Source organism: Brassica napus, chromosome C4, assembly GCF_020379485.1.
Source record: "Brassica napus cultivar Da-Ae chromosome C4, Da-Ae, whole genome shotgun sequence".
Taxonomy (NCBI): Eukaryota; Viridiplantae; Streptophyta; class Magnoliopsida; order Brassicales; family Brassicaceae; genus Brassica; species Brassica napus.
In genome coordinates, this window is record NC_063447.1 from 33,046,510 (window position 1) to 33,073,820 (window position 27,311).

Sequence of the window (27,311 nt, forward strand, 5' to 3'; positions counted from 1 at the left end):
GGTATATTTGTACACCAGTCTACATATACCAAACGAGTATTGAAACGCTTTAACATGGATAAAGCAACTCCTCTTAGCACCCCGATGGTCGTTAGATCACTTAATGTTGAAAATGATCCGTTTCGACCATCTGAGGAAAATGAAGAAATACTTGGTCCTGAAACTCCATACTTAAGTGCAATTGGAGCTCTTATGTATCTTGCAAATTGTACTCGACCTGACATATCTTTTCTGTTAATCTTTTAGCGAGATTCAGTTCGTCTCCTACACGAAGACATTGGAATGGAATTAAACATGTCTTTCGTTACCTTCAAGGAACAACTGATTTAGGCTTGTTTTATCCTAAAAGTTCAAAAGGTCAAATGATTGGTTTTGCAGATGCAGGTTATTTGTCAGATCCACACAAAGCTCGATCCCAGACAGGATATGTTTTTACAATTGGAGGCACCGCCATATCTTGGCGTTCTCAGAAGCAGACACTTGTTGCTACTTCTTCAAATCACGCTGAGATCATTGCACTCTATGAAGCAAGTAGAGAATGTGTATGGCTAAGATCAATAAGCCGACACATCTGTTCAAGCAGTGGGATTGACGAAAATGCGGAGCCAACTATTCTATATGAAGATAACGCGGCATGTGTTGTTCAAACGAAGGAAGGATATATCAAAAGCGATAGAACCAAACATATACCTCCGAAGTTCTTCTCATACACTCAAGAGCTCGAGAAGAATAAAGAGATTGAAGTAAGATATGTTCGATCATGCGACAATGCAGCCGACCTCTTCACAAAATCACTCATTACCTCGGTATTCAGAAAACACATCCACAACATTGGAATGCGCCATCAGAAGGATATATGACTGCTTATTCGAGGGGGAGCTTACGTGGTTGTACTCTTTTTACCTTACTATGGTTTTTCCCATTGGGTTTTCCTCGAAAGGTTTTTAACGAGGCAACAAAGACGTTAAGCGAGAGTGGATAGTGACACCGGTCCCCAAGGGGGAGTATTATGAAAGACAGCTAAGAAAGCCAGCAGCCAGCCGTTTATGTTGAAAAATATAAAAGATGTGGGGCCCGCTGCACTATTTGCACAGTAAATTTCTTTCTATATATACAAACATTTACGTTCGTTGTATTACGCATCTCAAAACCTCAACCTTCTCTTCTCTCTCTGATAAAATCTTTCTATCAGTGTTAAAGTTTCTACGGGTATAAAATTTTGCCCTTATCTAAATTTCTGCGAAACAATAAAATACCAGTTCTTTTTATAACAAAATCTAGATTATTTTAAAAGAAAATGGAGTACGGAAATAACAAATCAATATAAATTAATTATCATACTTTGTCTTTTTTTCTCAAGTTTGCCCTTCTCTTTTGCAACTATTATCCCACGAGAATTCGGCCAAAAAAAACCTCAACTTTGTACGAATTGCCAAAAGAAACATGAATTTTTGAGCTGACCAAAAAAACACCAAACTTTCATTGACTTTAGAATTAATTAACAATAATTTCGCTGACTTGCCAATTTAGCACGCCATCAACAAATTTAACAGAAATATTTGACATTATTTATTGTTGGCGTTAAGTGAAACGACGTCGTTTTCAAATGAGATGAAACGACGTCGTTTATATGATTTGAAATTAAAAATATGTAGACCCCTGGATTTGAACCCAGGTTGGTTGGTCAAATGGCATGGTATTTTACCACTAGGCTACTCACACTTTCAATGTACTTACTAGCATGTTTACTTTTATTTGGTACATATTAAATATAAAAAGTTCTCTAAAAACTTAATAAGATCTATAAAATTCCAAAAAAATAAAAATAAAGAAGATTTTTTTAAAAAAAATTATTTTTCTTTTTAAAAAATAAAAACTCTTCCAAAATTTTCTAAAAACTTAAAAAATTCTTTAAAATTCCAAAAAAAATGAAAAAATAAAGAATTTTTTTATAAAATTAATTTTGAAATTAAAATAGAAAATAAAATTTTATTTTTTCTTTTCATAAAATAAAAAATCTTCCAAAATTTTCAATTTTTTTAATACATTTGCTAAAAGTTGAAATTAATTATACACACATAAAAAGTTGATAATTGTAACTTTAATTTTTTGCATTTTATTATAATTTTTAAAAAATTTGGATTTTTTTAAAAAAATGAAAATTTTGGAAAATTTTTGACTTTTTAAAGAAAAACAATATTTTAATTTTAATTCAAAATTAATTTTATGAAAATTTTGGGAGATATTTTTTTTTTAAGAAATATAAACTTTTTTTTTTTAAAGAAAAATAAAATTTTATTTTCAATTTTAATTTCAAAATTAATTTATAAAAAATTTCTTTATTTTTTCAATTTTTTGGAATTTAAAGTTCGTTTTAATTTTATAGAAAATTTTGGAAGAGTTTTTATTTTTTAAAAAGAAAAATAAAATTTATTTTCAATTTTAATTTCAAAATTGATTTTATAAAAAATTTCTTATTTTTCAATTTTTTGGAATTTTAAAGATCTTTTTAAGTTTTTAGAGAATATTTTTATATTCAATCGGTACCAAATAAAAGTAAACATGTTAGTAAGTACATTGAAAGTTCCACTAGCCTAGTGGTAAAAGACCTTGCCATTTGACCAAACAACATGGGTTCGAATCCAGGGGTCTACATATTTTTAATTTCAAATCATGTAAAACGACGTCGTTTCATCTCATTTGAAAACGACGTCGTTTCACTTAACGCCAACAATAAACGACGTCAAATATTTCTGTTAAATTTGTTGACGGCGTGCTAAATTGGCAAGTCAACGAAATCATTGTTAATTAATTCTAAAGTCAATGAAAGTTTGGTGTTTTTTTTGTCAGCCCAAAAGTTCATGTTTCTTTTGGGAATTCGTGCAAAGTTAAGGTTTTTTTTGGCCGAATTCTCATTATCCCACAAATCCCCTATATATTATTTGTGAAACATTACAACTTCTTTTTGTAACCACATGTCATCACTAGAATGATTCTTAGAATAATTAGAGAAATATGTTGGTCCATCTAATTATATAATAAACTTTTTATTAAGCTAACCATAAATTCATTATTAATATCATTTATTATTTTCTTAAATAAAGATTACGGAATTGCCTAATGTGGCTAAAGTATATATGACAATTAATGATTTTGAATAATAAAGATCTCATAATAAAATAATGTATCTTATATCAAATTTGTTTAATTTTAAACTATTTAAATAATTTAAAAAAATCACAATAACCATATTATAAAAATTTAGATTTTTCTGTATATGTTATATTTTGAATTTTAAAAAACGACTTTAAATTACTAAAACTCTTAAAAGTCTCACATTCAAATTTTGCGATCCATTGTTTAAAATTTTTGTTATGACAAAATACAAATGATTACAAAATCATATAAATAAAAGTCTAAGTTAATTAATCATTAAGATTTAAAATATATATGTATATATATCATTTTAAACTAAACTATAAACCATATTGAATAAATAAATATTTTAATTTCAAAATTTACTTTGAATAATTTTTTTTGATAAAAGTTTTGAACTAACATTGATAATTGTTTTTAAATTATAAATTACTAAAATTATTAATCCCACAATGAAAATTTTGTTATCAGTAATTTAAATTTTTTGCTATTAAAGATGCACATGATCAAAAAAACATATGAGTAGAAAACATCATTTAATAGACATTAATATTAAAAATATACTATGTATGTTAATATCATTTAAATTTAATTACATATCCTATCAAATTTTTAAAAAATTGTCTGGATTAATAAAATTGATTTATACGTTCGCACCAATTTAATTATATATGTAATAGTTACTGACTTTTAATTATTCAATATATATTTATTATTTCATAATATGTAAGAACATATAATACATAAAATAATTTTTATATATAATGTTTATTCCGCGCAAGACGCGGATCTTAATCTAGTATGTTTTACTATTTTCATGTTCACGATGCCTAAACATCTAACATACATATATTATTATGGATCAGTTGCAAAATATATATTTATTAATATTCCATATGAGCTCATATATATATCAAAGAACATTTCATATCACTCTCTCAACCATATATCAAGATGTGAAGCGAGCCAATCAACGGATAGAGACTAAAGATATTTATATATTATATATTAACCGGTCCTGAGGGAAAGCATTAGAAGCTTGGGCTTCCGGCCCTAGTTTAGTTAACTATTAAATCGGCCGCTAAGGGCATCATTAACGCAGTCTCTTGAGGCTGTCTCTTAATATTATTAGGATTAAAAGAAAAAGAAAATTGCCTATTATTAGAAGGAACGTTCCTTAATTGAGGACAATAAGGGACGTATCTTATGAGACACGTGTCTCTTCTTCTCTCCACATCTCTTTCTCTCTAGGCGGAAAATTGGACGGTACTTCTCCCACGGCAATCACTCCGGCCACCACCACTTCCCTCCTTTTCCCAGTTCCCTCTATTAGTAGCCACTGCTAATGAAAGCTTTACTAATCAATCGCTAGGAGGAGAAACTGCTTTCCTTCTGGAGATATCGGCGGCAATAATGATAATGGAAACGGCTCCGGCGGAGACAATGGTTGGTGGTTTAACGGCGGTGATAAGTCTGATGACTCTTCTTCTCACCCTTTTTAGATTTCTCTGCTTGCTGTTCTTGGTCTTGTCCTGCTTCTTTCAATTACGATCAACTCTGATGACTCTTCTTACCACGCTTGATTGAATTGGATTTTCAGTTTTAATGGAATTTAAGTTTCTGGATTTGATTGTTTGTCCATAAAGCTTTGATCTTTGATTATATCTCTTCTTGGTTTTGCTTCTATAAATCTCTGTTCTTGCCTTGTTCCATATGATGAAAACGAATCTGTTCATGTTCATAACAGTATGAAAACTAAGTCCAGTGACTTCTTACAGGCCATGCTCATAACAGTATGTAGTTAACTAAAAAGCTGATGCACCAATGTGTCTGAGAACTGATTGGTATTGACTTATTATGTACAGGTGAGATGAAGCGGACGCCCTGAGTGATGCGATTGAAGAGTTTTCAATGGTTTCTAAGGAGGTTGTTAGGATCAAAGACATCTTGCTCGAGGTTTGTTTTTGATCTTTTAAATTTCTTTAAAATTGTAATCTTTGATCATGGAAGCTTGATTTTTTTTTACGCCAAGATCTACTTCATCACTGCTTGGTTTTGAAATTAAAAGTGAACTTGGAGATTTTATTGATTAGTAAGCTAGAATGTCGTTCATGGAATAGGGGGCTGAAACTCTAAGATGTCAATCTTTTGTATGTAATGGGATTAAAGCTCGGTTTTGTATGATAAAGATGAAAACTTTGACATACTATTGAAGGAATGAATTGTTACTCGTCTCTTTACGCATATTTTTGTTGAGATATATGATTGGTCTTGGATTCTGTACGTGCTTGTGTTATATCTTAAAGCTTTGCTTGTCTGACTTGTGTTCTTCTACTCAATGCGATAGGATTTGTTCTTTTTGTCACACCTTAAGAAGAATCATCTCATGGAATAACATGTTCTTCCCTAACAATATTTTGCCTACTGAATTGTGCAGCTTTCGGTGAGAAACTGTTTCATGAGGATCAGTGGTGAGGTACGTGCAGTTTTACTTGTTTGTGAATGATCATGGGAAGAATGATCATGGGAAGAAATGTTCTCATCTTCTATATTCACAAAATAATCAAAAAACATTCTCTACATTTTTTTTAAAAAAACTCTTTGATTAAGAGACTTGCAATGGACGACAAAAAGGTTGAAAGTTTTTAACAAAGTCTCTTAACCAAATTTACTTCTTAAATACTATTAAAAATTAATTAAGAGACTCTTAATGGGTCTCTAGGATAATGATGCTCTAAAGCACCGAAGTTTCTAGTAGGCTAGTGGTTAGTTTAGCTGTTTTGGGTGATCAAGGTAATGGGTTTGATTCCTCTTTACCCCATTTCCTTTAAAGCTTCTTTTTTTAATAAAAAATACCTTTGATAAATGGGCCTTAATTTCTTTTTTTGCTTCCAGCCTTTGGATTATCAGGACCGGTACTGTATATATATATATCAGTGTATATATCCAAGTTAGGTATTAGAGTTTGTAGATATGTATATATTGGTGCATCATAAAGAAGAATACTATGTGTGAATTAGAGAGAAAATACAAACTATGTATGTTATTTAACTGATAACAATTACGTTAGTTGATAAGATGTTTGTTACCGAGTAAAGTTATTGTTAACAATCGAGTTAATCAACAATTATTATGTTAACACTGAGTAATTGGGTATTATAATTGTGATTGAAATCTTTGATTATTTAAACTCAACTAACACATGATTATGAACACATTGTCAAAAGGCTAGTTATCGGTTAACAATAATGTTAGAAAATAATGGTGAATCATAACAAGAAACGCCATGGGTGAGTTAGCGAGAAGACACAGACTTTGTGTATTTTTTAACTGTTATTAATAATTTTAATTGATACGAAGTTAGCTATCGGAGTCAAATTATTTTTAACAGTCGGGTTTTTGAGAAATAATTATATTAATACTGAGTAGTTGAGTATTTTAACCGTGACCCAAATCTTTCATTCTTTAATCTCAACTATCACATATAATTCATGAACACCTTGTCTGAAATTATGTAATAAGAGTGCAAAATTATATATTGTTGTTTAGAGGACTGGTTTTTGGTTAACAATAATGTTAGAAAATATTATTTTTAGTTAGATGGTGCAAGTACTGGTGTGTCTCAAAGAGTGTGTAGTTTCCATTTTAGCAATTAGATTGTGCAGGGAGACAATTAGGTTTTCAATTGATTGGAGGTCAACACGGTCAGAAATATATGCATCCACAAGCTCAACACTGTTGTATTTGTCCTTCTTCTCTTTGGCTTCTTTCTTTTTTTCATCTGGTTCCTTAGACGTTTGAAAAAGTTCACCGTTAAGCCCCCATAAAACATCTCGTTTTTAAAGCCATTCCTTTGCCATTTAGCCTTACATTACCATGATATCCACACATTTGTCTTCTAACTCGTCATCCCATAATAATATGGATCAGTGGATATATGACCATCTAAATCTTTAATGATGAAATTTACTTCAACCTTTAATTTTGTTAATAACAAAATATTTAGACATATCACTAATTATACTTGTAACAGTTACCGAACATTTTATCTGTGTAACTAAAACTATGGGGTCATAAATGACAACTTGTTACCAAAATTACCTATTCTTGTAGCAATTACGTAAAATTTTATCTGTTAAATGGAAAACTAAGATAAACAAAAAGTTGAACAGATAATAACCAACATAACTAATGCTGGACATGAACACATGACAACTACTTATTTTTATAGCGGTTACATATAATGTTAAATGGGAAAACAAGACAACACAAAAAATGGAGAGACAATAACCATCATAACCGTGTTAATTTGAACATATAGATAATATTAAAAAGTAATTGTTTAGATAGTTATCTACAATAATCAACAAAAATAACAAAATTACTTAAAAGTTACTTATCGTATGATTCATTCGTGTTAATAAAAGATTTGATCCTTTTTGGTTTGTAGCTCTACTTGACTTGCTCTCTAGTTGTTTTTTTCCTAGATGTCTCTTTCTTCACCTTGCAAAACAAACAGAACAAAAAAAATTGATAAGGACCGAAGAATATGGAAGAGAAGATAATGTGTACTTAGATCTGATCAGTAAACAAACATATTTAAAGAGTAAAATTTTATAGATATGTTAAGCATGAAGAGGGAACGAGACTAACACCATTTACAAAATGCTCTTTCTAGTTACAAGTCACAAATTCACAAGGATCTAGAACGTTATTCAAAAAAATTTGCATGTGCCAAATGCAATAACGTTGTGTAATAGAACGGTAGAAACTCCAAAATTGGATTCTTAAGCTTCTGAAATCTAGAATAGCCTATGCTAAAGCAAGTAAAAATCTATTTTCTTTTGGAAGAATGAGATTAAAAAATTGGAAAGAAAATTATATTCAGATGCATCCACAAAGATCTTGAAAATAGCTTTACTTTATGTAGATTATGACTGAATGACATTATTAGAGTAACAAAAATTGGAGTAAAACTTTTTTACTTTCACTTAAATACATCCAATCAAGATTAATATGGTGAAAAAAAAAATTCACTCATTTACTCCATAAATTAACTTTTATTAGTTGTTTGCACCATTTTATTTACTCTTAAAAAACAAGGAGTAAATTAGAGGGATACAAAAAGTAACATATTTATTACCTCTTTATTTTTACGCCAAGTTACTCTACTTTACTCTGTTGTGTTGTCAGTCAAACCCGAAATAATGTGAGATTGTTCTCACATACCAATGCATTGTTGGGAAAAATAAAAAGCATCGATGACAGACCTGACAGAGATCTGACACATTGTTTTAGCCTCTTAGATTACTGTTCTAGTCCAGAAGCTATGTGGTAGGGGTAAGATGATCAACAAATGATGTGTGTAACATGAGAGAGTATACCACTAGTATTGGTCCCTTTTGAGGGCACTGATACCAATTTATGTAAAAAATAATGTTTTTGTAAATAATAGAGTTTGAATGTACATAGGGGATATTGTTGAAGTGGTTGATTTATCTAACAAAGTTTAAATTTTATACTTATATATATATATAAATGAAAAAATCAAAACGAGAACACTGCTTTACTTTCAGCTGCATTTTCTTTACTGCTTTATTAAAATTCTCCAATACGTTTTGCGGGAAAGAAGAAAAGATAAACTAAAGCAGTGAACAAAACATGTTTCGCTCAAATCCAGTTATCATGAATATAATTCATTTTCTAAAATCTCAAACCCAATTCCACACATAATAAGAGTATTATCATTAGTTAATTTGAAGCAACAACATCGATTAATAGTACATAATCCATGATCGAATCCTTTGGGTATGCACTCAGTAAAAGCATGCGTGATCATCATATATTCCCCCACATGGTGCAAAACAACTTCGTTCACCTTTTCTTGCTGGTTCGGTCCTTGCTGATATACAACTCAACGTTAATATTTATAATCTACATTTGCATTCCCAAGATAATGAGTTTTTCAAAAAAATATAATAATAATAACAAGTTTTTTCTTTTCAATTTTTTTGGGTAAAAAAGAAAGATTTTAACCAATTCACCTAAAACAACAACACGTATAAGGTTGACATGTAGATAACAACCTATTGTAACTAGGAGAGAGAAAACACTCTTCCTTCTCTCTAGTTTTATCACCACCGCAAATAGTGTTCTCCGGTCGGCGGAGTGGGCTTCCACAGCCACCGCCGGTCCGGTTTTTGTATTTTTTTTTCCGTTTTTTCGCTGTGCATGTCTTTGTTCTGACTCCGGGATGAGGAAGCTCTGTTAGTTTAGTCGTCGCCGACTTAGATTCCGGGGGGTGGAGGCTTTCAAAACCTTGCGTCGCCGGCTTTTGAATTTTGATCTTTATTCACGGTGGGTTATCTGTTACGGTGTTCTGGTTTGTCGGATTGGCTTTCTTGTATGAGATCTCGAATAGATCGATTGATGCTCTCCAAGAATGAAAATAAGGCGTGGAAGTCAAACGAGATGGAGGTTCTGGATTTCTTAATCCTGTGTCTGCCGGCTTCGTGGCTCTGGATGAGATATCGATGTTGATCGATGAAATCTCTCCGAAGAAAAGAGCACGGCCGTGGAAGATGCATGTGAACCAGGGGGATTCCGGTGAAACGCCGCTTGGTTTCGACGGTGGAAAAGGAGTAGGGTTATGGTGACACGTGTTTGTCTCGCAGTTGAGGCGTAAACACGTGTTTTTGACGTGTCGGGTTGGTTTCGGTGTTGGGCTTACCTTTAATGGGCTTCTGTTTAATATGTTTTTATGTTGTTTTGAGTTCTTTTGGGCTTTGGTTGTAAATATTGTCGGGTTTGGTCCAGTTTGGACCAAGACCCTTATAATAATATTATAGATGGCAAAAAAAAAGGTGGTTTATCTTTTTGTCGAGAGCCCTAACAATATAAATATATTTTTTCCAACGAGAAAGAGTGGTAGGCAAAACACTCTTTTATCACAAGACAAACTTTTGAAGTAAATACATCAGTAGCTGCAGAGAAGCATATAAACACAAAATTGGCAGAATCATTCATGATTATTTGCCATCGATTATTTATTAAAAGGAACAATCTTGTGGTTTGTATTAGGCACACACCATTAATTATATCATGTTTACTGAATTATGTACACACGTAACAAACCATCAATCGTATCATTTTTAATTCAGTTTAGTTTTTAGAACATGTTTATTGGGGCAACCCCTAAGTGGGTTCTTAGTGAATTTTTAAGTATTAAAGTTAAGTTAAAAACTTTTGTTAAGAAACATTTAATTTTAGTGCTCCAATGGAAGTTTCTTGGTTCTTAAAAAAATTATTAAACATTGTTTTATTGAAGATTAAATTTATTTATTAAATAAAACAAAGTCAAACATAACATTTTAAACATAGATTTAAAAATAAAAACATAAAAACATAAAAACAAAGATTACAAAAATAAACGATAATAATTTCAAAAAAGCATCAAAGCTTAGTTGTTGTCTTGATCACGTCCAAATTTACACCATATATTTTCAACCAAATCAGCTTTCAGTTGTTGATGCACTTGTCTATCACAAATTCTAGTTCGAACACCCATCATATTGGCGATATTTGTAGAGATATATGTAGAATACGTGAGATCCACAAGTGAACTTCTGTTGCCTTCTCCTTGTTGGAATTCTGAAATATCAAACTGAGTGTATTAATCTCGTTCGTCTTCTACTATCATATTATGAAGTATAATACATGCTCTCATAATATTTTCAATCTTGATTTTATCCCAAAAAAGTGCTGAATTTTTAACAATGGGAAATCGAGCTTGCAAGACTCTGAAAGAACACTCGGCTTCTTTTCGGACAGCTTCTTGACGTTGAACAAATAAAACTGCTTTCGGCCCTTGTGGAATTGGAATAGATTGGATAAAAGTTGTCCATTTCGGATAAATACCATCGGTGAGATAGTAAACCAAATGATACTCTCTTCCGCTGACCGAGAAATTCACTTACGGAGCTCGACCATTTATTATGTCATCAAAAACTTGTGAGCAATTAAGAACATTGATATCATTTAAGGTACATGGAGGTCCAAAAAATGCATGCCATATCCAGAGATCATATGAAGCAACCGCCTCTAAAACGATTGTTGGTTTTCCCGAACCACGAGAATATTGCCCTTTCCAAGCGGTGGGATAATTCTTCTACTCCCAATGCATACAATCGATGCTTTCTATCATCCTGGAAAATCCACGAAGCTCTCCAATATGAAGTAGAAGTTGAAGATCATCTGGTGTTGGTCTTCTTAGGTACTCATCGCCAAACAAATTTATTATTGCTTCCACAAAAATTTTCACACATAACCGAGTAGTAGTTGCATCGAGCCTGAGGTATTCGTCGACCGTATCAAGCGAAGAACCATATGCCAACACACGAATAGCTGATGTACACTTTTGAAGTGTAGAGAGACCAAGCCTTCTGATACCATCTTTCTTTTGACGAAAGAATTGAACATCATTGGAGAGGCGATCAACAATATGCATGAACAATGACTTGTTCATTCTAAATCGTCGTCAGAATAGATTTTCAGGATATGTTGAAGTGTCACTGAAATAACCATTCCATAACTGGAGATGGCTTTCTTTACGATTTCCTTCGATAAAAACTCGTTTGTCTTCCTTTCATCTTCTTGATCACCATGATCATTGAACAGATTCTCAAATGTTTGATCAAAATGTTGATTAAAATATTGATTGAAAATTTCATCAGTTGACCTTTCGAAAGTGTTATGAGAAGAAGATGCCATGAGAGGTTTGTTTTAGATTCTTGTTTACAAAATATAAATTGTTTCAGAGAAGATAATAGAGAAAGAGAATTGAGAGAAAAAGATAACGTTGTGAGAAACAAAATGGAGAGAAGAATGTGAGAAAGAGAAGAATTGTTTTACACGCATACATTCTCATCACACACACACATTCATTCTCCATAACACTCTTTAACTGTCTCGTGACACAAGAATACAACACACACACACATACAAATACAAACAACACACACAAGAATACACTCTTTCACTGTCATGTGACAAGAATACAAAACCACTTTCATTACATCACAAGAATACAAGATATGGACACTCGTGATTGATGATCAGATCTCTCTCAACAACAACAAATAAATGACACACGGGTTTCCCAGCAACAAGACCATCAACAGCAACAAATCACTTCTTTTCTCATGTTCTTGTCTTCCTCCGACATACGAACATTGTTTCCCAACGTGTACTCTCTCACCTGCATTAGAAACTTTGAAGATTTTAGCATGAGAACAAGTTCAACTACATAAACAAGAACATTTTAAACAAACTTTTAACTACATTACACATCGTGAGAACTACATAAACATAACAACAACATTTTAGTATGAGAACAAGTTAACATAACATGAACATAACAAGAAACAGAACAAGAAACAAAACTACACTTAGACGACTAATTAATTAGACAACAAGTCATTAATAAGCTTTTTCTTGATGGCTTCTTCATACTCAGCTAGAGGTTCTTTTTTTTTTTGCAATAAGACTGTCAAGTAGGCTCATCTTAGACAATCGTTCTTTCATTGCCAAATCCTATTGTTTAATGGACCACATACTCTAAAACTCATTCAGCGCATTCTCCTCTGCCATCATCTTCTTACCACTCATCTTTGCGGCCTTAACACCCGGGGGACGCTTGTTTTCAGTTGCTTGAGAGCTTGATGAATCTGCACCGTCCTCAAACTTCCTCTTTTTAGAGCTCCCTTCGTTTTTAGCAGTAGCAAGGTCACACCACTTCTGGTCGTTGCGCAGCTCCTTCCAAGCGTGTTCAAGCGTTAATTTCTTCTTACGGTTGTTGTAGAATATTTGATGAGCTAGTTTGAGAACATCATTCTCATTTTGTCTGCTACTCTTCTCTCGGTTTGCAGCTTCATAGGCTCCACAAAATTTGCAAACAAGATCATTGATCGTGTGCCAACGTTGCTTGTCGTGACTTGCCTCTCTCTGTTAGCAGCCATCAACCCGAGGACTTGCCGCAAAGTAGGCTGCTATTCTTTTCCAGAAAGCGTCTGATCTATGCTCGTTGCCAACAACAGGATCTTTGCTCGTGTTTAACCACGAGCTGATGAGCACAACATCATCTGTTGGCGTCCACTTCCTTTGTTCTCTACGGTCTGCAGCAGTGTCTCCACCAAAGTTTGAAGCTTCGGAACCTAGAGTGCCTAGAAAATGAACTTGTGATGAAGATAGTGTCGAACTATCTTCATAGTTACCAAAGAAAATACTTTGTTGACCATTAAGTAGTTCAACAAACTTTGAAGTCTGCGTAGATGGATAAGAATCCATATCCGAAGGAAGCTCAAGGAAAAGGGAAATAAAAGAACATATGTGAGAAAATGGGAAGAGAAGAACACGGTGAGCAATGTATTGAAGAAAGAGGAGAAGGAAAGATTTTTAAAGACTGAAGAGAAGAACACGGTAATCAATGTATTGATCACAACCAACCAAACCGAGTTGACATATATCTAACACATTGATCACACTACACCATTGATTCCTATCTAACCATAAAAATCTATTTATTACAACCATAATCTAATACTAACCACTTAAACATCTATTTATTACCTAACCTAACACTAACCAACGATTCAATTCATTTCAAACAAAATCATTGATAATCCAATTCAACATAGCAAAGAGAAAGGTTTTATCCAATTCAACGGAGCACCATAAATGAAAAACCACCAACGAATACAATGCTTTATGCAATTGAACAGAGCAAAGAGATATGCTTTACTTGTATGAACAATCGTAGGCCCTTTGTTTGACGAACTTGGATCATGCCTCTTGAGTCTTGATCAAACCACCTAAAGAAAAAAAAGACAGAAACAAATCAAAACAAATTAGAGGATATATATTAGAAATTGACGATGAAGAATCTAAGACATGCATAATTGAAAGATTGAAACATATAAACATATAACCGCAGCTTTACCTTTCGATTCGCCTGAGCCGCAAAAGTCGCTGTCGTTCTTCGTCTCAGAGAGCCACCGATAGAGAGAGAGGTCGCCGTTTTCCTTCGTCGCCGAGAGCCACCGATAGATAGGTCGCTGTTTTCCTTCATCCCCGAGAGCCATCGATAAAGTTATAAAAACCGTAGGATTTGGATATGGTTTGGTATATAACCGATTAAACCGAATAAACTGAACAAAACCGATTAAAAGTAGAAACATGTAAATATGTATCTATTTTATAACAATACATGAAAATCTATTTTGTTACATAAGTTAAATTTGTGTTAATAACTATTACCATAATTTTATAGTAATAAAGAACCTTAATTTGTAAAACACTTGAACTATAATTAAATAACAATACATCGCAATTCAGACATCTTATTTTCTAAGTCTTCTTTTGATCTTTTTGCTTTATTTTAGTCTTCACTAAATTAATATGAAGATTATAAATTTGATGGACAATAATTAATGAAAAAATTTCACAATTTTTTTCTTATCTGTAAACAAACAGAGTTTCTTGTTCAATTTAAAAAGCATGACTTTAATGAACACTAAATATGGAAGAGTGAAATAAATTTTCTTTGATGTTTCTGTTTTGTTTCATATTTATTTTCAAAATTCCAAGCTTTGATTTTAGTTATAGATTTGATTATTTTATTTGATGGTAGAAGCATTTTTACTTTTTTGTTCATTTATTTGAACATGTAATATATTTTTAATAAATGACTGTGTTGACAATATGACTCTAAAATTCATATAATATGATCTCAAACTAAATAATTATGTTTTTTTGGTATAAAACCGAATAAACCGAAAACCGACGGTATATAAATCGAACCGAACCGAAGTAAATATGGATTTAAAATAGTAGTTATATTTTACTAACCGAAATACCAAAAACCGAAAAAAACCGAACTTAAACCGAACCGATATCTGGATTGAAATTTTATATGGAACACGTTTTGAAGGTTCCTTTGCTAAATCGGTTTGTTCTACCCGGTTCAGTACAACTTTGTTGATTCAGAGAACATATTCCATGTGGAGGGGGCACAACGGTCATTTTGAAAAAGTTCTTCTCGAGTGCCGGCGAACCCTAGCTCTTCTCTGACTCTCTCCAAAGATGTCTCTCTCTTCTCTCTCTCTAGACTCCAAGCCGAGATTCGCCGTCGGAGGTCCATGCCACCGCCGCTATCCTCTTCCCCTCCACCCTCGTAGCTTCCTACCCTGCTCTCCTAAGCGTCCAACTGTCTCAGCGTCACTAAGCGTTACCGCTGATTCAACCACCACTGAGCAACCTCTCGGACGTATTGGATCACTGAGTCAAGTCTCAGGCGTGCTAGGTTGCCAGTGGGGAGATGAAGGCAAAGGCAAACTCGTTGACATCTTAGCTCAACACTTCGACATCGTTGCTCGTTGTCAGGTAAAAAGCTCACACCTTTATCCTCAGATTCTCTGTGACCCTTTCGTTAATCTCAGAGAATCACAAACATTAGTATTGAAAGTTGTTAACTTTGTATAGAGCGCAGTTGCAAAGTTTAAGTCTTTCTTTGTTTTTGATTGAAAGTTGTTAACTTTGTAAAGAGGGCAGTTACAAAGTTTAACTATTTCTTTGTTTTGGATTGAAAGTTGTTAACTTTGTATAGAGGGCAGTTGCAAAGTCTAAGTCTTTCTTTGTTTTGTGGTTTAACCATAGGGTGGAGCTAATGCTGGACACACTATCTACAACTCAGAGGGAAAGAAGTTTGCTCTACACCTTGTGCCTTCAGGTATACTCAACGAGGGCACCACTTGTGTAATCGGCAACGGAGTCGTGGTGCATTTGCCAGGTCTCTTCAAAGAGATTGATGGTCTTGAGTCCAACGGCGTCTCCTGCCAAGGAAGAATCTTGGTCTCAGACCGTGCTCATCTCTTGTTTGATTTCCATCAAGAGGTTGATGGTCTCAGAGAATCCGAGCTTGCAAAATCGTTTATCGGCACGACTAAGAGAGGAATAGGTCCTTGCTACTCTAGTAAAGTGATAAGGAATGGGATTAGAGTTGGTGATCTCAGGCACATGGATACTTTGCCTCAGAAGCTTGAGGTTTTGCTAGCGGATGCAGCTGCGAGGTTTAAAGGGTTTAAGTATACTCCGGAGATGCTTAGGGAAGAAGTTGAAGCGTACAAGAGATACGCTGAGAGATTAGAGCCTTACATAACTGACACGGTGCATTTCATGAATGATGCAATTTCTCAGAAGAGGAAGGTTTTGGTTGAAGGTGGTCAAGCTACGATGTTGGACATTGACTTTGGTACTTATCCTTTTGTTACTTCCTCTAGTCCATCAGCTGGTGGGATCTGTACCGGTCTTGGTATAGCTCCAAGAGCAGTTGGTGATCTCATTGGAGTGGTGAAAGCATACACTACAAGAGTTGGTTCAGGACCATTCCCAACGGAGAATTTGGGACCAGGTGGTGACCTTCTGAGGTTGGCTGGACAGGAGTTTGGGACAACAACTGGTCGTCCTCGTCGGTGTGGCTGGCTTGACCTTGTTGCCCTGAGATTCTCTTGCCAGATCAATGGATTTGCGTCGCTTAATCTCACTAAGCTTGATGTACTTTCCGACCTAGACGAGATCCAGCTCGGTGTGGCTTATAAAAAGAGTGATGGCACCCGTGTTGACTCCTTCCCTGGTGACCTTCGCCTTCTTGAAGAACTGCAAGTAAGTGTTGTTCTCTGACATATGTTTGACTGTCTAGAATGGTGAATAAACTCTTGTTTATATGTGAAAATGAATGGTAGGTGGAGTATGAAGTGTTACCTGGATGGAAGTCTGACATATCCTCAATAAGAAACTACGCTGATCTTCCCAAGGCTGCACAGCAATATGTTGAGAGGATTGAAGAACTAGTGGGTGTGCCCATTCATTACATTGGTATTGGCCCCGGTCGTGATGCCCTTATATATAAATGAGTTTTAGGTTAGGCTTTTCTTTTTGGCTCTTCCACAGACTGAAGCATCAAGTTAATTGAGATGATTACACTTGCTTTGGAGTGACTAATGTATCTGTTTCTTATATTGGAATAAAAAAGAGGAATAAGGAATGAGCTTGTTGAATTTTTGAAGTTTATGTTTTCATGTTTGATCTTTACTCTATTTCCTTCTACTGCTTCAAGATCATTCTCGGCCTTTCAGAAGATCTGTAGATATTGTTTAGACATTGAATGAAAAGAATAGGACTAGTCTCTAATGCCTCCCTCCCTCAGATTCTGATTAGTCTTGGCATTGAAACCTTTCTTAGGGTACTAATGCATCATGTTATGAGTCTTTATGTGTTATTCAGTTTTGTCGTTTTCTCTTCTTGACAGCAAGTTTGTGCTGCTGGTCTATTTTGAAGGCACATCTTGTTTTACAGGTAGATATGTTCATACCAACCATGATCTTTATGTACTGTTTTTGTTATCCATGGTAGGTAAGCTTTTGTGCATGGTTACATATAACATTGTTTAGGACTCTTGAGTTTCAGTACTTTTTAATTACTCTTGAGATGAAGTATAGAGGAAGGAATGAACATGCTTACAACAAAAAGAAAAACATAGAACAACTCGTTCATATTCAGAAGTACACTGACTCATTAGACTGCACTCTGAGCATATCCCTTTTCTATCCATGCAGCTATCATGTTACACTAGTCCAAAAAGCACTACACTAAGCCTAACTCCACACGTGTACTTCTGAACCTGATCCACAAGAAGTACCTCTCACTCATCTAAGCTTCCACAGAAGTTCCAGATGGAAGGGAAGCCTAGATCATCCTCAAAATCATCATAACTTCCGAAATTATTGGAGTCGAAATGCATAACTAAGGTGTCACTTCCTGGCATCTCATCAATCATCGACTCCCAGCTTAAACTCTGATCTGTGAAAGGACCTCCACTTTTTTCTTGTTCGCTCCATGGTGGAGTGTAATGACATTCTGCTACTTCACTTGCTTCTGCTTTACTTTTATCCTTCAAGATTCCCATCTGCTGAAGAAACTCGTTCAGGTCCATCTCTGGTTTCTTCTGATCATCACCTTCCAACATCTTGCTGGTTTTTTCATCAAGAAGGCTAGTAGAGAAATAGGACTGAGATAGAAGTCCATTTTTCTTGAGCTCATCTAGTCTTTGTTGGATAATGTGAAGACTAGGCTGAGCATTCACGTTAAGCAAACCACGAGAAGAAGGAAACATAGAGATGAACTTCTTTGAAGGCACCCATTTAAACCTCTGAGTGTTGTTCACAGGAGGCCCTTGTTTCCTCTGAAGATGAGGTAAGTTGAGATACGCTTCATGGTCAAAGAGTTTCAACGCGGCTTTGTCATAAGCCATGGCTGCTTCTTCAGCAGTAGCGAAAGAGCCAAGCCAGAGTCTTGCCCTTTTCTTGGGCTCTCTGATCTCAGCCACCCATTTGCCCCATGTTCGTTGCCTGACTCCACGGTACCGGCAAAGAGCGTTTTGTGGACCGCCTTTGCCACGGGCAGGACCTTTCTTCCATTGTTTCATTGAGGATGGTTTTTCCATTTGTGTGTTGCAGAGAGTGAAGAAGAAAGAAAGAAAAGAGGGATGTGATGATGATAATAGGAAACTTTGAAAGAGTTGAGTGTTTAAATAAGTGTCACGGTTCCCTTCACTTCACAGAGAATTTTTTTTTTTCACCCGCGCATGTGACCGTTGCTTTCTTCTGTTATTTTGAGAGAGAGAAAAAAATCTCGTGTCCTCTTCTTTTCTTGTCGGAGAAGATTAATAAAGATAAATCTCGTAATCCTTAGTTGTAGATGTCAAATTTTATTTTAAAGAGTAGTAGTAATACCATAGTATTATCCACTTTGATGATAGAAATTTCACATTCATGGCAATCCATTAGCGACGATTAGGCATATTCTGCTAATCCCATTCGTTTTGGATTTTACATTTTGAAAGCAATATTTACCCTTTGAAACCTTTTTTTACCTGTTCCGTTAAAGCTTGGCACATTTTAATACATTTCCACTTATATATTAATAAAATCTTTAAAAGAAAAATCAATTCAGACACATTTGTTATTAATAAGAAATTCTGATCCGAATCTCAAACCACATTATGTAACATTAGTTTTGGCCTACACATGCTCAAACATTAGTTAATACATTGTTTAAATATTTTTTCAATTGAACTAACAATATTTAGTTAGTTCAGACACAGTAAATTGAATGTCGATTTTATTTGTTTGGTTTGAAAGAATACACTGATCCAACTACAAACAAATGAAAACAAAAGAAAAGTGTAAACATTTTTTATTGGTTCTGAATCCATTGGACAAACTTTAATAAAAATGACATTGTACATCTAACTTTGCTCAATTCTGTTGCGTTGAAACTTTGTTCATTATGAAACCATCATACCAATCAAATCAAATTATTTAAATTTTGATTTTGCTATTGTGTGGTGATTCAAATGTTGAAAAATAATGTTAAAATTTTGTAAATAATTCATTCACATTGTTTTTTTTTTTGTTCAAATTCATTCACATTGTTATGTAAAAGAAATTGAGACGAATATTTGACTCGACTTGTTTTCTCTAACTTTTGAATATAATTGTTCATTTGGATTCAATTTGTTTATGTGCCACTAATATGCTATAGTTAGAGCGATAAATAGTCAGACAAACTTAAAGGTCTTTCCCTGACAAATGTAAAGGTCTTTTCCCTATGATTCTTTTCCTGAGACACTTTAAAGCTTTTGGGTTTATTATTTTTTCTATCATTTTGGTTGTCTTCTTTACGAGGAGAATTGGAGTGAAGTGAGAAAACAGAGGCAAAGTCACGAGCCACACACACGTAAGAATCACGTGTTCGATCGTGAAGATGTACTCTTAAGTGTTTTTAGAGATTCTTCAGATTTATTCGCCGCTCCCTTCATCTATATCGCATGATCATTCCCCCCACATCTAATGAACACGTTGCTTATTGAAATCCATTTACTTATTAATAGTAAAATAAAAGTGATTATACATAACATTCGACCAATTCTTTTTTATTTGACCGTATGCTCATACTCGAGACCAATAAAATCGAGACTCATATTATGAAGAGTACACAAACAATATATATCACAAGCATAACGTGAGTAGTTTCATGTGGAAAGAAAACGACAATTCATAATTAATATGAGTGTCGATTTTGTGAGACCAATAAGATATGACTTCATTATATGAGTGTCGATTTTTTATTTGACCGTATGCTCATACTCGAGACCAATAATATGAGACCAATAAGATTTGTTATGGTATTACAAATATGTAGCAGTAGGCTTAATTCAGCTAGCTCAGTTCATATTCGATTTTAGTCTAGCAACTTCTAGCAGAACATAAACAATTTATACGACATTAGATAAAATAAAATTTTAAATTGATACTTTTTTGGTGTAATTTTAAACTGATTCTTTTTTTATTTTGCTTAAAAAGTTAATTTTCCATGAGAAAAATACAAAAAAAAAAAAAGATTAGGCTCATCGCTTGCTACAAATGCCACATACATACAAATTTCTTCGTCACGTGACACACAAAAAGGAGAAAAGGTAAAATATATCATAAAAATATGTATAGAATCTGATCCTAGTGGAGAAAAAGACATTACGTGGGGGTTATACATGCCAATAGCTCATCACAGACTTCACGTACGTTTTGAGAAGGATCTGACAATGCTTTCGACAAAACTGATCTTGCTTCGAGCAATCCTTAGAATATGTGTTCCAGTATCACGTCTTCACTCTCCATGAGTGATGCCATCAGTTTTGCACCAGCCAGCTTCTCCTACACAAAACAATATATATATCACGAGCATAACGTGACTAGTTTCATGTGGAAAGAAAACGACGCTTCATAACATCGTTTCTGTGACTTGTGTCTTCTGGTATCTTTACGGATCCTTGTTCAAGAAATCTTGAGGCAAGTTTCAGTAGATAAGATGCAAAAGGGAAAAAAAAAAAAAAAAAAAAAAGATGCAAAAGGGAGAAGTGTGGACTTTAGATGGTACATGGCCGAGAACAGGACCTGTATACAAGCTGCTCGGACCTCATGCGCAGGGCCAGCCCATAGGGTAGGCCACATAAGCCATTGCTTAGGGCCCATGGAAAATATTTCAAAATTGTACATACAATTTTTCATTATTTGTATTTTTTCCTATATTAGCTTAGGGCCCTGCATGAGATTTTCAATTAATGGACCGGGCCTGCTCATGCGTAGATATGAACTGCACCAGATTCAGTAAAACAAGTTACAAATAGATTTAACCGAATCTGAAATGAGTGTAAGCAGTCAAATGTACCTTGAGGGAATGAAATGCGGAAGAGCTTTTCGAGCTAAAGTATTCTTGGCAGATTCAAGGAGCTTTTGATGACAAGCATGCACTATAAGAACGTTTGCCATGCATAGACGAAATGGAATATGAAGGGGCTTTTACCAAATTGAGTGTTCAGTCACTACAAGAACAGCTGATTCCTGATGGAGGGGTTGTTCGTTTCAGCATCTTTCATCTCTATCCAGATGATTCATTTGTATGATCTATCCAGATGATTCATTTGTATAATCTATCCAGATTTGAATGATCTATCCAGGTAATCTATTCAGATTTTTGTGACCGTTTGTTTGTCCATCCAGATAGCTCATCTTGATGAATCATCTAAATGGATTTTATGTTTGTTTCTTTATTTTCATTTCCATCCAAATGAGTTTAGTAAACAAATTACCAAAATACCCTCGTGTTGATTTAATCATATGTTAAAATTTTACTACAATAATAACTTCTAATAAATAAAAAAATAGATAAACATGTATTAAAAAAAAACTTTAGAGTTTCAAACTAAAAATAGTATTAATAACAAACCGATTGTAAATTCGGTTTTGGCGGAAAATGAGATTTTTCGGTTTTGGCGGGAAAATACAATTTTTGGTTTTGGCGAGAAAACGCGTTTTTGCGCTTTTGGCGGAAAAATACGTTTTGGCCGGGAAAACGAATTTTTGAGGTTTTGGCGGGAAAACACGAATTTTCTGTTTTGGCGGGAAACACATTTTTCAGTTTTGGCAGGAAAATGAGATTTTTCGGTTTTGGCGAGAAAAATACAATTTTCGGTTTTGGCGAGAAAACATGTTTGTGGTTTTGGTGGGAAAACGGGTTTTGCGGTTTTGCGGCGGTTTTGCGGAAAACAAGATTTTCGGTTATGGCGGGAAAACACATTTTTCGGTTTTGGCGGGAAAACAAATTTTTTTGGTTTTGGCGGGAAAAAAAGTTTTTTTTGGTTTTGGCAAGAACATAACAATTTTCGGTTTTGGCGAGAACACATGTTTTACGGTTTTGGCGGGAAAACGCGTTTTTGCGATTTTGGCGTGAAAAAACATTTTTGTAGTTATGGCATGAAAACGCATTTTCGGGTTTTGCGGAAAATGCATTTTGGCGGAAAATACATTTTGGCGGGTTTCGCGGGAAAATGCGTTTTGGCGGGAAAACACGTTTTTACGGGAAAATGCGTTTTGGCGGGAAAACACGTTTTTACGGGAAAATGCGTTTTGGCGGGAAAACACGTTTTTACGGGAAAATGCGTTTTGGCGGGAAAACATGTTTTGCGGTTTTCACGAGAAAACGCGTTTTGCAGTTTTGGCAGGAAATGCATTTTGATGAGAAAACGCATTTTCGGTTTTGGCGGAAAAAAATGTTTTTGTGTTTTGGCGGAAAAATGTGTTTTGGAGTTTTGGCGTGAAAACGCGTTTTTGTGGTTTTGGCATGAAAACACATTTTTGCGATTTTTTTGCGGGAAAACACGTTTTGTAATTTTGGCGGGAAAACACGTTTTTGCAATTTTGTCCGGAAATGCGTTTTTAGGGTTTTGGCGTGAAAATTTTGTTTTTAGGTTTTCGCGGGAAAATGCGTTTTTGTGGTTTTGTCAGTTTTCATGTCCGGAAATGCGATTTTTAGGTTTGTAATTTGTGAATTACATCAAGGGAATAATAGACATTATACCATATTGAATGAATCATCTCCATTCAAATGGTCCAAATTGGTTCAGCTGAATGGACTTTAAAACTAAGCCTAAATTTCCGAAAGTCATCCGGCTGGATGAGTTGCACTTTTAGTTACTAAACGAACAAAACTTTCATCTCCACACAGATGACTCATTCGGATGGAGAAACAAACAGGCCGTACTCGCTGGAAATCCGTCGAACTATTTTCTACAAATTTCTGACAAAAATCCTCGGATTTATTTTGCTGAAAATTCTTTAATTTCGTCAGAAATTCATAGGATTTTTTTGATTGATTCCTGAATATTTTTCAAAGAATTTTCTATGATATACATGGGTCGTCAGAATTTCCTCTCTGGAATTCGTCAGAAAATCTCCAATAATACTTAGAAATAGAGTTTTACGTAAAATATTAATATATTTAGTTTTGCAATAACCCAATATCCTAACAATGCTATTTGGAAATTGAATTATCCCAAAAACCAGAATTATGAAAATATTTTGTTATACAAAATATTTCAAATATTCAAGTTACCAGATGTTTTATTTGGAAGCCGAATTACCTGATATTTTATCTAGAAGTTGAATTACCCGATATTTTTATTTGAAAAATCTGAATTATCCATAAAATTGATCTAAATTTACAAAAGTACATGAAATACCAGAACTAAATTGGACCCAAAAAAATACTTGGATACTAGTCAGTTTTCAACTTTATTATCAGAACCAAAACCAAAATAACTGAACCAAATTTCATAAATAACCAAACGAAATTTATATCTTTAAAGCTAAAAAACCGAAAACGAAATGCTCGTGGCTACTCCAGATTCATATAATTTCTATATTATATCAGAATAAACATGAAATTATATGTTAAGGTAGTTTATATTTAAATTTTGAATACTTTTAGATACTAATTCGGATAATCAGATCAAACTATTTCAAAAGTTTTTCGAAAAAGTTCTTTGGATAGCCGTTCATAATCTTCAGATTCATATCATGTTGAGACCAAAATAACGCGTCTGACCTAGTTACATGATGTTCAATTTTGATATTTTTACTGTTTGAATTGGGTACCGATTGAAGTCTTTGGTTCGCATCTCAGATTTAGGACAGAGTCTTTGAGTTTAAATTCCAGGTCGACAGTAACTATTGGTTCATTACTGTTTGCCTGCGACATACACCGCTGAAGATTTTAACTAATTTGTAACTAAACCTGAGAGACTCTCTCGCTTCAGTATTATCTCCGCCGCCTACTCCGGTAGGATTCACTCAGATATGGCCACCGTCACATCCAAAACGCCGCCTAAATCCTTCTCCTTCTCCATTTCCAATCCTCTCAAACCCCTAACCCCCAAATCTCCATCCCTCCGCTTTCCACCTCGCAACAATCATCACCACCACCGTTTATCCGTAAACGCCGCCGTATCACCACCGCCTTCAGACACACCTTCGCCGGATTATAGATTCGAGATCCTCTCCGAGTCCCTACCCTTCATCCAAAAATTCCGAGGCAAAACCATCGTCGTCAAATACGGCGGCGCGGCCATGACTTCGCCGGAGCTAAAAGCCTCCGTCGTCACCGACCTCGTCCTCCTCGCGTGCGTCGGTCTCCGCCCCATCCTCGTCCACGGCGGAGGTCCCGACATCAACCGCTACCTCAAACAGCTTAACATCCCGGCCGAGTTCCGCGACGGACTCCGCGTCACCGACGCCACGACGATGGAGATCGTCTCGATGGTTCTCGTCGGAAAAGTGAACAAGAATCTCGTTTCTTTAATAAACGCCGCCGGAGCCACCGCTGTTGGGCTGTCCGGACACGACGGTCGTCTTATCACCGCGCGGCCTGTTCCTAACTCGGATCAGTTAGGTTTTGTCGGAGAAGTCGCGAGGGTTGATCCGAGCGTGTTGCGTCCCTTAGTAGAATCCGGTTACATTCCGGTGATTGCCTCTGTGGCTGCGGATGAAGCTGGTCAGGCTTATAACATCAATGCGGATACGGTGGCGGGGGAGCTCGCGGCGGCGCTTGGAGCTGAGAAGCTGATTCTGTTGACTGATGTGGCGGGGATCTTGGAGGATAGAGAGGATGTGGGGAGCTTGGTGAAGGAGATTGATATAAAGGGAGTGAAGAGGATGATTGATGATGGGAAAGTTGGTGGTGGGATGATTCCTAAGGTGAAGTGCTGTATAAGGTCACTTGCTCAGGGAGTGAAGACGGCGAGTATTATCGATGGGAGGAGGCAGCATTCTTTGCTTCATGAGATCATGTCTGATGAAGGAGCTGGAACTATGATTACTGGATGAAATGTGATGTTATAGGTGATCCATGGTTTTGTATTTGAGAATGCCAATGCCTGTGTGTAGGCAAGATACATTCATGATCGCTGCTTATGAGTCTTAGAAAGACAATTTTTTTGGCAGCTCTTGTGGTTTGCATTTGCAACTTCGTTGTTTCTGATTTCTAATGATTATCATTGGTCTTGAAAAGTTATAAATTTTTGAAGACAATAAGCTGTTCTAAGGATAGGTGTTTGAGTACCTGTTGCTTAGCTCTGTTCTGTTTCTATATATGTCAACCTATGTTCTATCTGATTCAATCAAATAAACACTTTTGGCATATCAGTTCAGTTAACAAAGACGGTTGATCTTTTTTGCCATTACAGATCCAAGTTAACTGTAAAGTATAAATGAAATCTTATGTATTTCCCTTGATCATAAACGTACACGATACAATTGTTATATACATCACGTTTGAGTATCTGTTCCACTATCGTAGGGATATTCTCTAACTATCCAAGAATATAGGAGATTTAGTTGACATATTCTTATACTCCCCCTCAGTCTAATCGTTGGGAGCTCGAACGGATAGACTGTGTTTGAAGTCATTGAAGAGTGAGCTTGGTAAGCCTTTTGTGAATATATCTGCGAATTGTGAAGACGAAGGAACGTGAAGCACCCGCACTTGGCCCATCGCAACTTTCTCACGGACAAAGTGTATATCTATTTCGACATGTTTCGTTCGTTGGTGCTTCACAGGATTGGTGGATAGGTAGACAGCACTAATGTTGTCACAATAAACTAGTGTCGCAGCTTTTATTGGACACTTGAGCTCCAGGAGGAGGTTTTGTACCCAACACGTTTCTGCAACTGCATTCGCCACTCCCTTGTACTCTGCTTCAGCGCTGGACCGAGATACTGTGGGTTGACGTTTTGATGACCAGGAGACCAGGTTGTCGCCGAGGAAGATGCAGTAACCTGATGTCGAACGGCGTGTGTTTGGACACCCGGCCCAGTCGGCATCAGTATACGCTGTAAGCGTTGAGGAAGTGCTTCTGTAGAGTTGTAGGCCATGCGTGAGGGTTCCTTGGAGATAGCGCAATACTCTTTTGAGTGCTTGGAAATGAGGGACTCGCGGATCATGCATGAAAAGACAAAGTTGCTGGACTGCATACTGGATGTCTGGGCGAGTCAGGGTTAGGTATTGTAGAGCGCCTGCGAGGCTTCGGTATAAGGTCGGGTCGTCGATTGGGGCGCCTTCGTCACTTGAGAGCTTCGCTTTTAGATCTACAGGGGTAGAGATGGGGTTGCAGTTCTCCATTGATGCACGTGTTAGAATCTCTTTTGCGTATGCTGATTGAGAGAGCATCATTCCTTTGGTGTTATAGTCTACTTTGATGCCGAGGAAATATTTGAGGAGGCCTTCTTCTGACATCTCAAATTCTTGTTTGAGGAGCGAAGTGATCTTGTTTCTTAACGATGGTGATGAAGCCGTAATGAGAATGTCGTCGACGTAGAGTAATGATATCTTGCATATTTACATTGTTTTATCCATTCATCCATGAGCATTTTCATCATATAGATTAGGATTTAGCCATGTCTAGGTTGCATTTTGCATTCATTGTCCTTATTAGGTATTGGAGTACCACATGGAGTTCTTGGAGGCACTTGGAGGCATTTGGAGCTCAAAAATGAGTGTTTAGAGTGGTCATTGGGCGAGCAAGGCATGGGAGCGACCAGTCTGGAGCGACACCACCAAGTCGCTCTGATCACCCTACTGGAGCGACCTAACCAGAGCGACAGGGAGAAGTCGCTCGCGGTTTCATCACTCGGAGACGCGAGAACGAGCCC

At 35.6% G+C, this 27,311-nt stretch overlaps 4 protein-coding genes across 4 annotated transcripts; 2 read left to right on the top strand and 2 right to left on the bottom strand.

The window, feature by feature from the left end:
- Window positions 1-12,771: 12,771 nt before the first annotated feature.
- Window positions 12,772-13,500, bottom strand: LOC106393328 (glutathione S-transferase T3-like). Its single transcript, XM_013834038.1, has 2 exons — window positions 13,185-13,500; window positions 12,772-13,091 (listed from the first exon to the last, which is right to left on the bottom strand). Exons 1-2 carry the CDS (start codon window positions 13,498-13,500, stop codon window positions 12,772-12,774), a joined length of 636 nt encoding a protein of 211 aa, XP_013689492.1.
- A 1,701-nt stretch (window positions 13,501-15,201) lies between these two features.
- LOC106396855 (adenylosuccinate synthetase, chloroplastic) lies at window positions 15,202-17,269 on the top strand. The gene is made up of 3 exons (XM_013837355.3): window positions 15,202-15,594; window positions 15,868-16,872; window positions 16,953-17,269. Exons 1-3 carry the CDS (start codon window positions 15,295-15,297, stop codon window positions 17,121-17,123), a joined length of 1,476 nt encoding a protein of 491 aa, XP_013692809.1. The 5' UTR covers window positions 15,202-15,294; the 3' UTR covers window positions 17,124-17,269.
- Window positions 17,270-17,705: 436 nt separating this feature from the next.
- LOC106395083 (dehydration-responsive element-binding protein 2F) lies at window positions 17,706-19,034 on the bottom strand. Its single transcript, XM_013835610.3, has one exon. It carries the CDS (start codon window positions 18,710-18,712, stop codon window positions 17,912-17,914), a length of 801 nt encoding a protein of 266 aa, XP_013691064.1. The 5' UTR covers window positions 18,713-19,034; the 3' UTR covers window positions 17,706-17,911.
- Window positions 19,035-24,103: 5,069 nt separating this feature from the next.
- On the top strand, window positions 24,104-25,670 carry LOC106396853 (acetylglutamate kinase, chloroplastic-like). Its single transcript, XM_013837352.3, has one exon. It carries the CDS (start codon window positions 24,462-24,464, stop codon window positions 25,485-25,487), a length of 1,026 nt encoding a protein of 341 aa, XP_013692806.1. The 5' UTR covers window positions 24,104-24,461; the 3' UTR covers window positions 25,488-25,670.
- The last annotated feature ends 1,641 nt before the right edge of the window (window positions 25,671-27,311 follow it).

Excerpts from the sequence above, each read along its gene's own strand:
- LOC106396855 (XM_013837355.3), top strand. The coding sequence starts at position 15,295 with ATGTCTCTCTCTTCTCTCTCTCTAGACTCCAAGCCGAGATTCGCCGTC. Across the intron at positions 15,595-15,867 it reads ACATCGTTGCTCGTTGTCAG|GGTGGAGCTAATGCTGGACA; the intron begins GTAAAAAGCTCA and ends GTTTAACCATAG. Across the intron at positions 16,873-16,952 it reads GCCTTCTTGAAGAACTGCAA|GTGGAGTATGAAGTGTTACC; the intron begins GTAAGTGTTGTT and ends AATGAATGGTAG.
- LOC106395083 (XM_013835610.3), bottom strand. The coding sequence starts at position 18,712 with ATGGAAAAACCATCCTCAATGAAACAATGGAAGAAAGGTCCTGCCCGT.
- LOC106393328 (XM_013834038.1), bottom strand. The coding sequence starts at position 13,500 with ATGGATTCTTATCCATCTACGCAGACTTCAAAGTTTGTTGAACTACTT. Across the intron at positions 13,092-13,184 it reads AGCAGCCTACTTTGCGGCAA|CCTATGAAGCTGCAAACCGA; the intron begins GTCCTCGGGTTG and ends AATTTTGTGGAG.
- LOC106396853 (XM_013837352.3), top strand. The coding sequence starts at position 24,462 with ATGGCCACCGTCACATCCAAAACGCCGCCTAAATCCTTCTCCTTCTCC.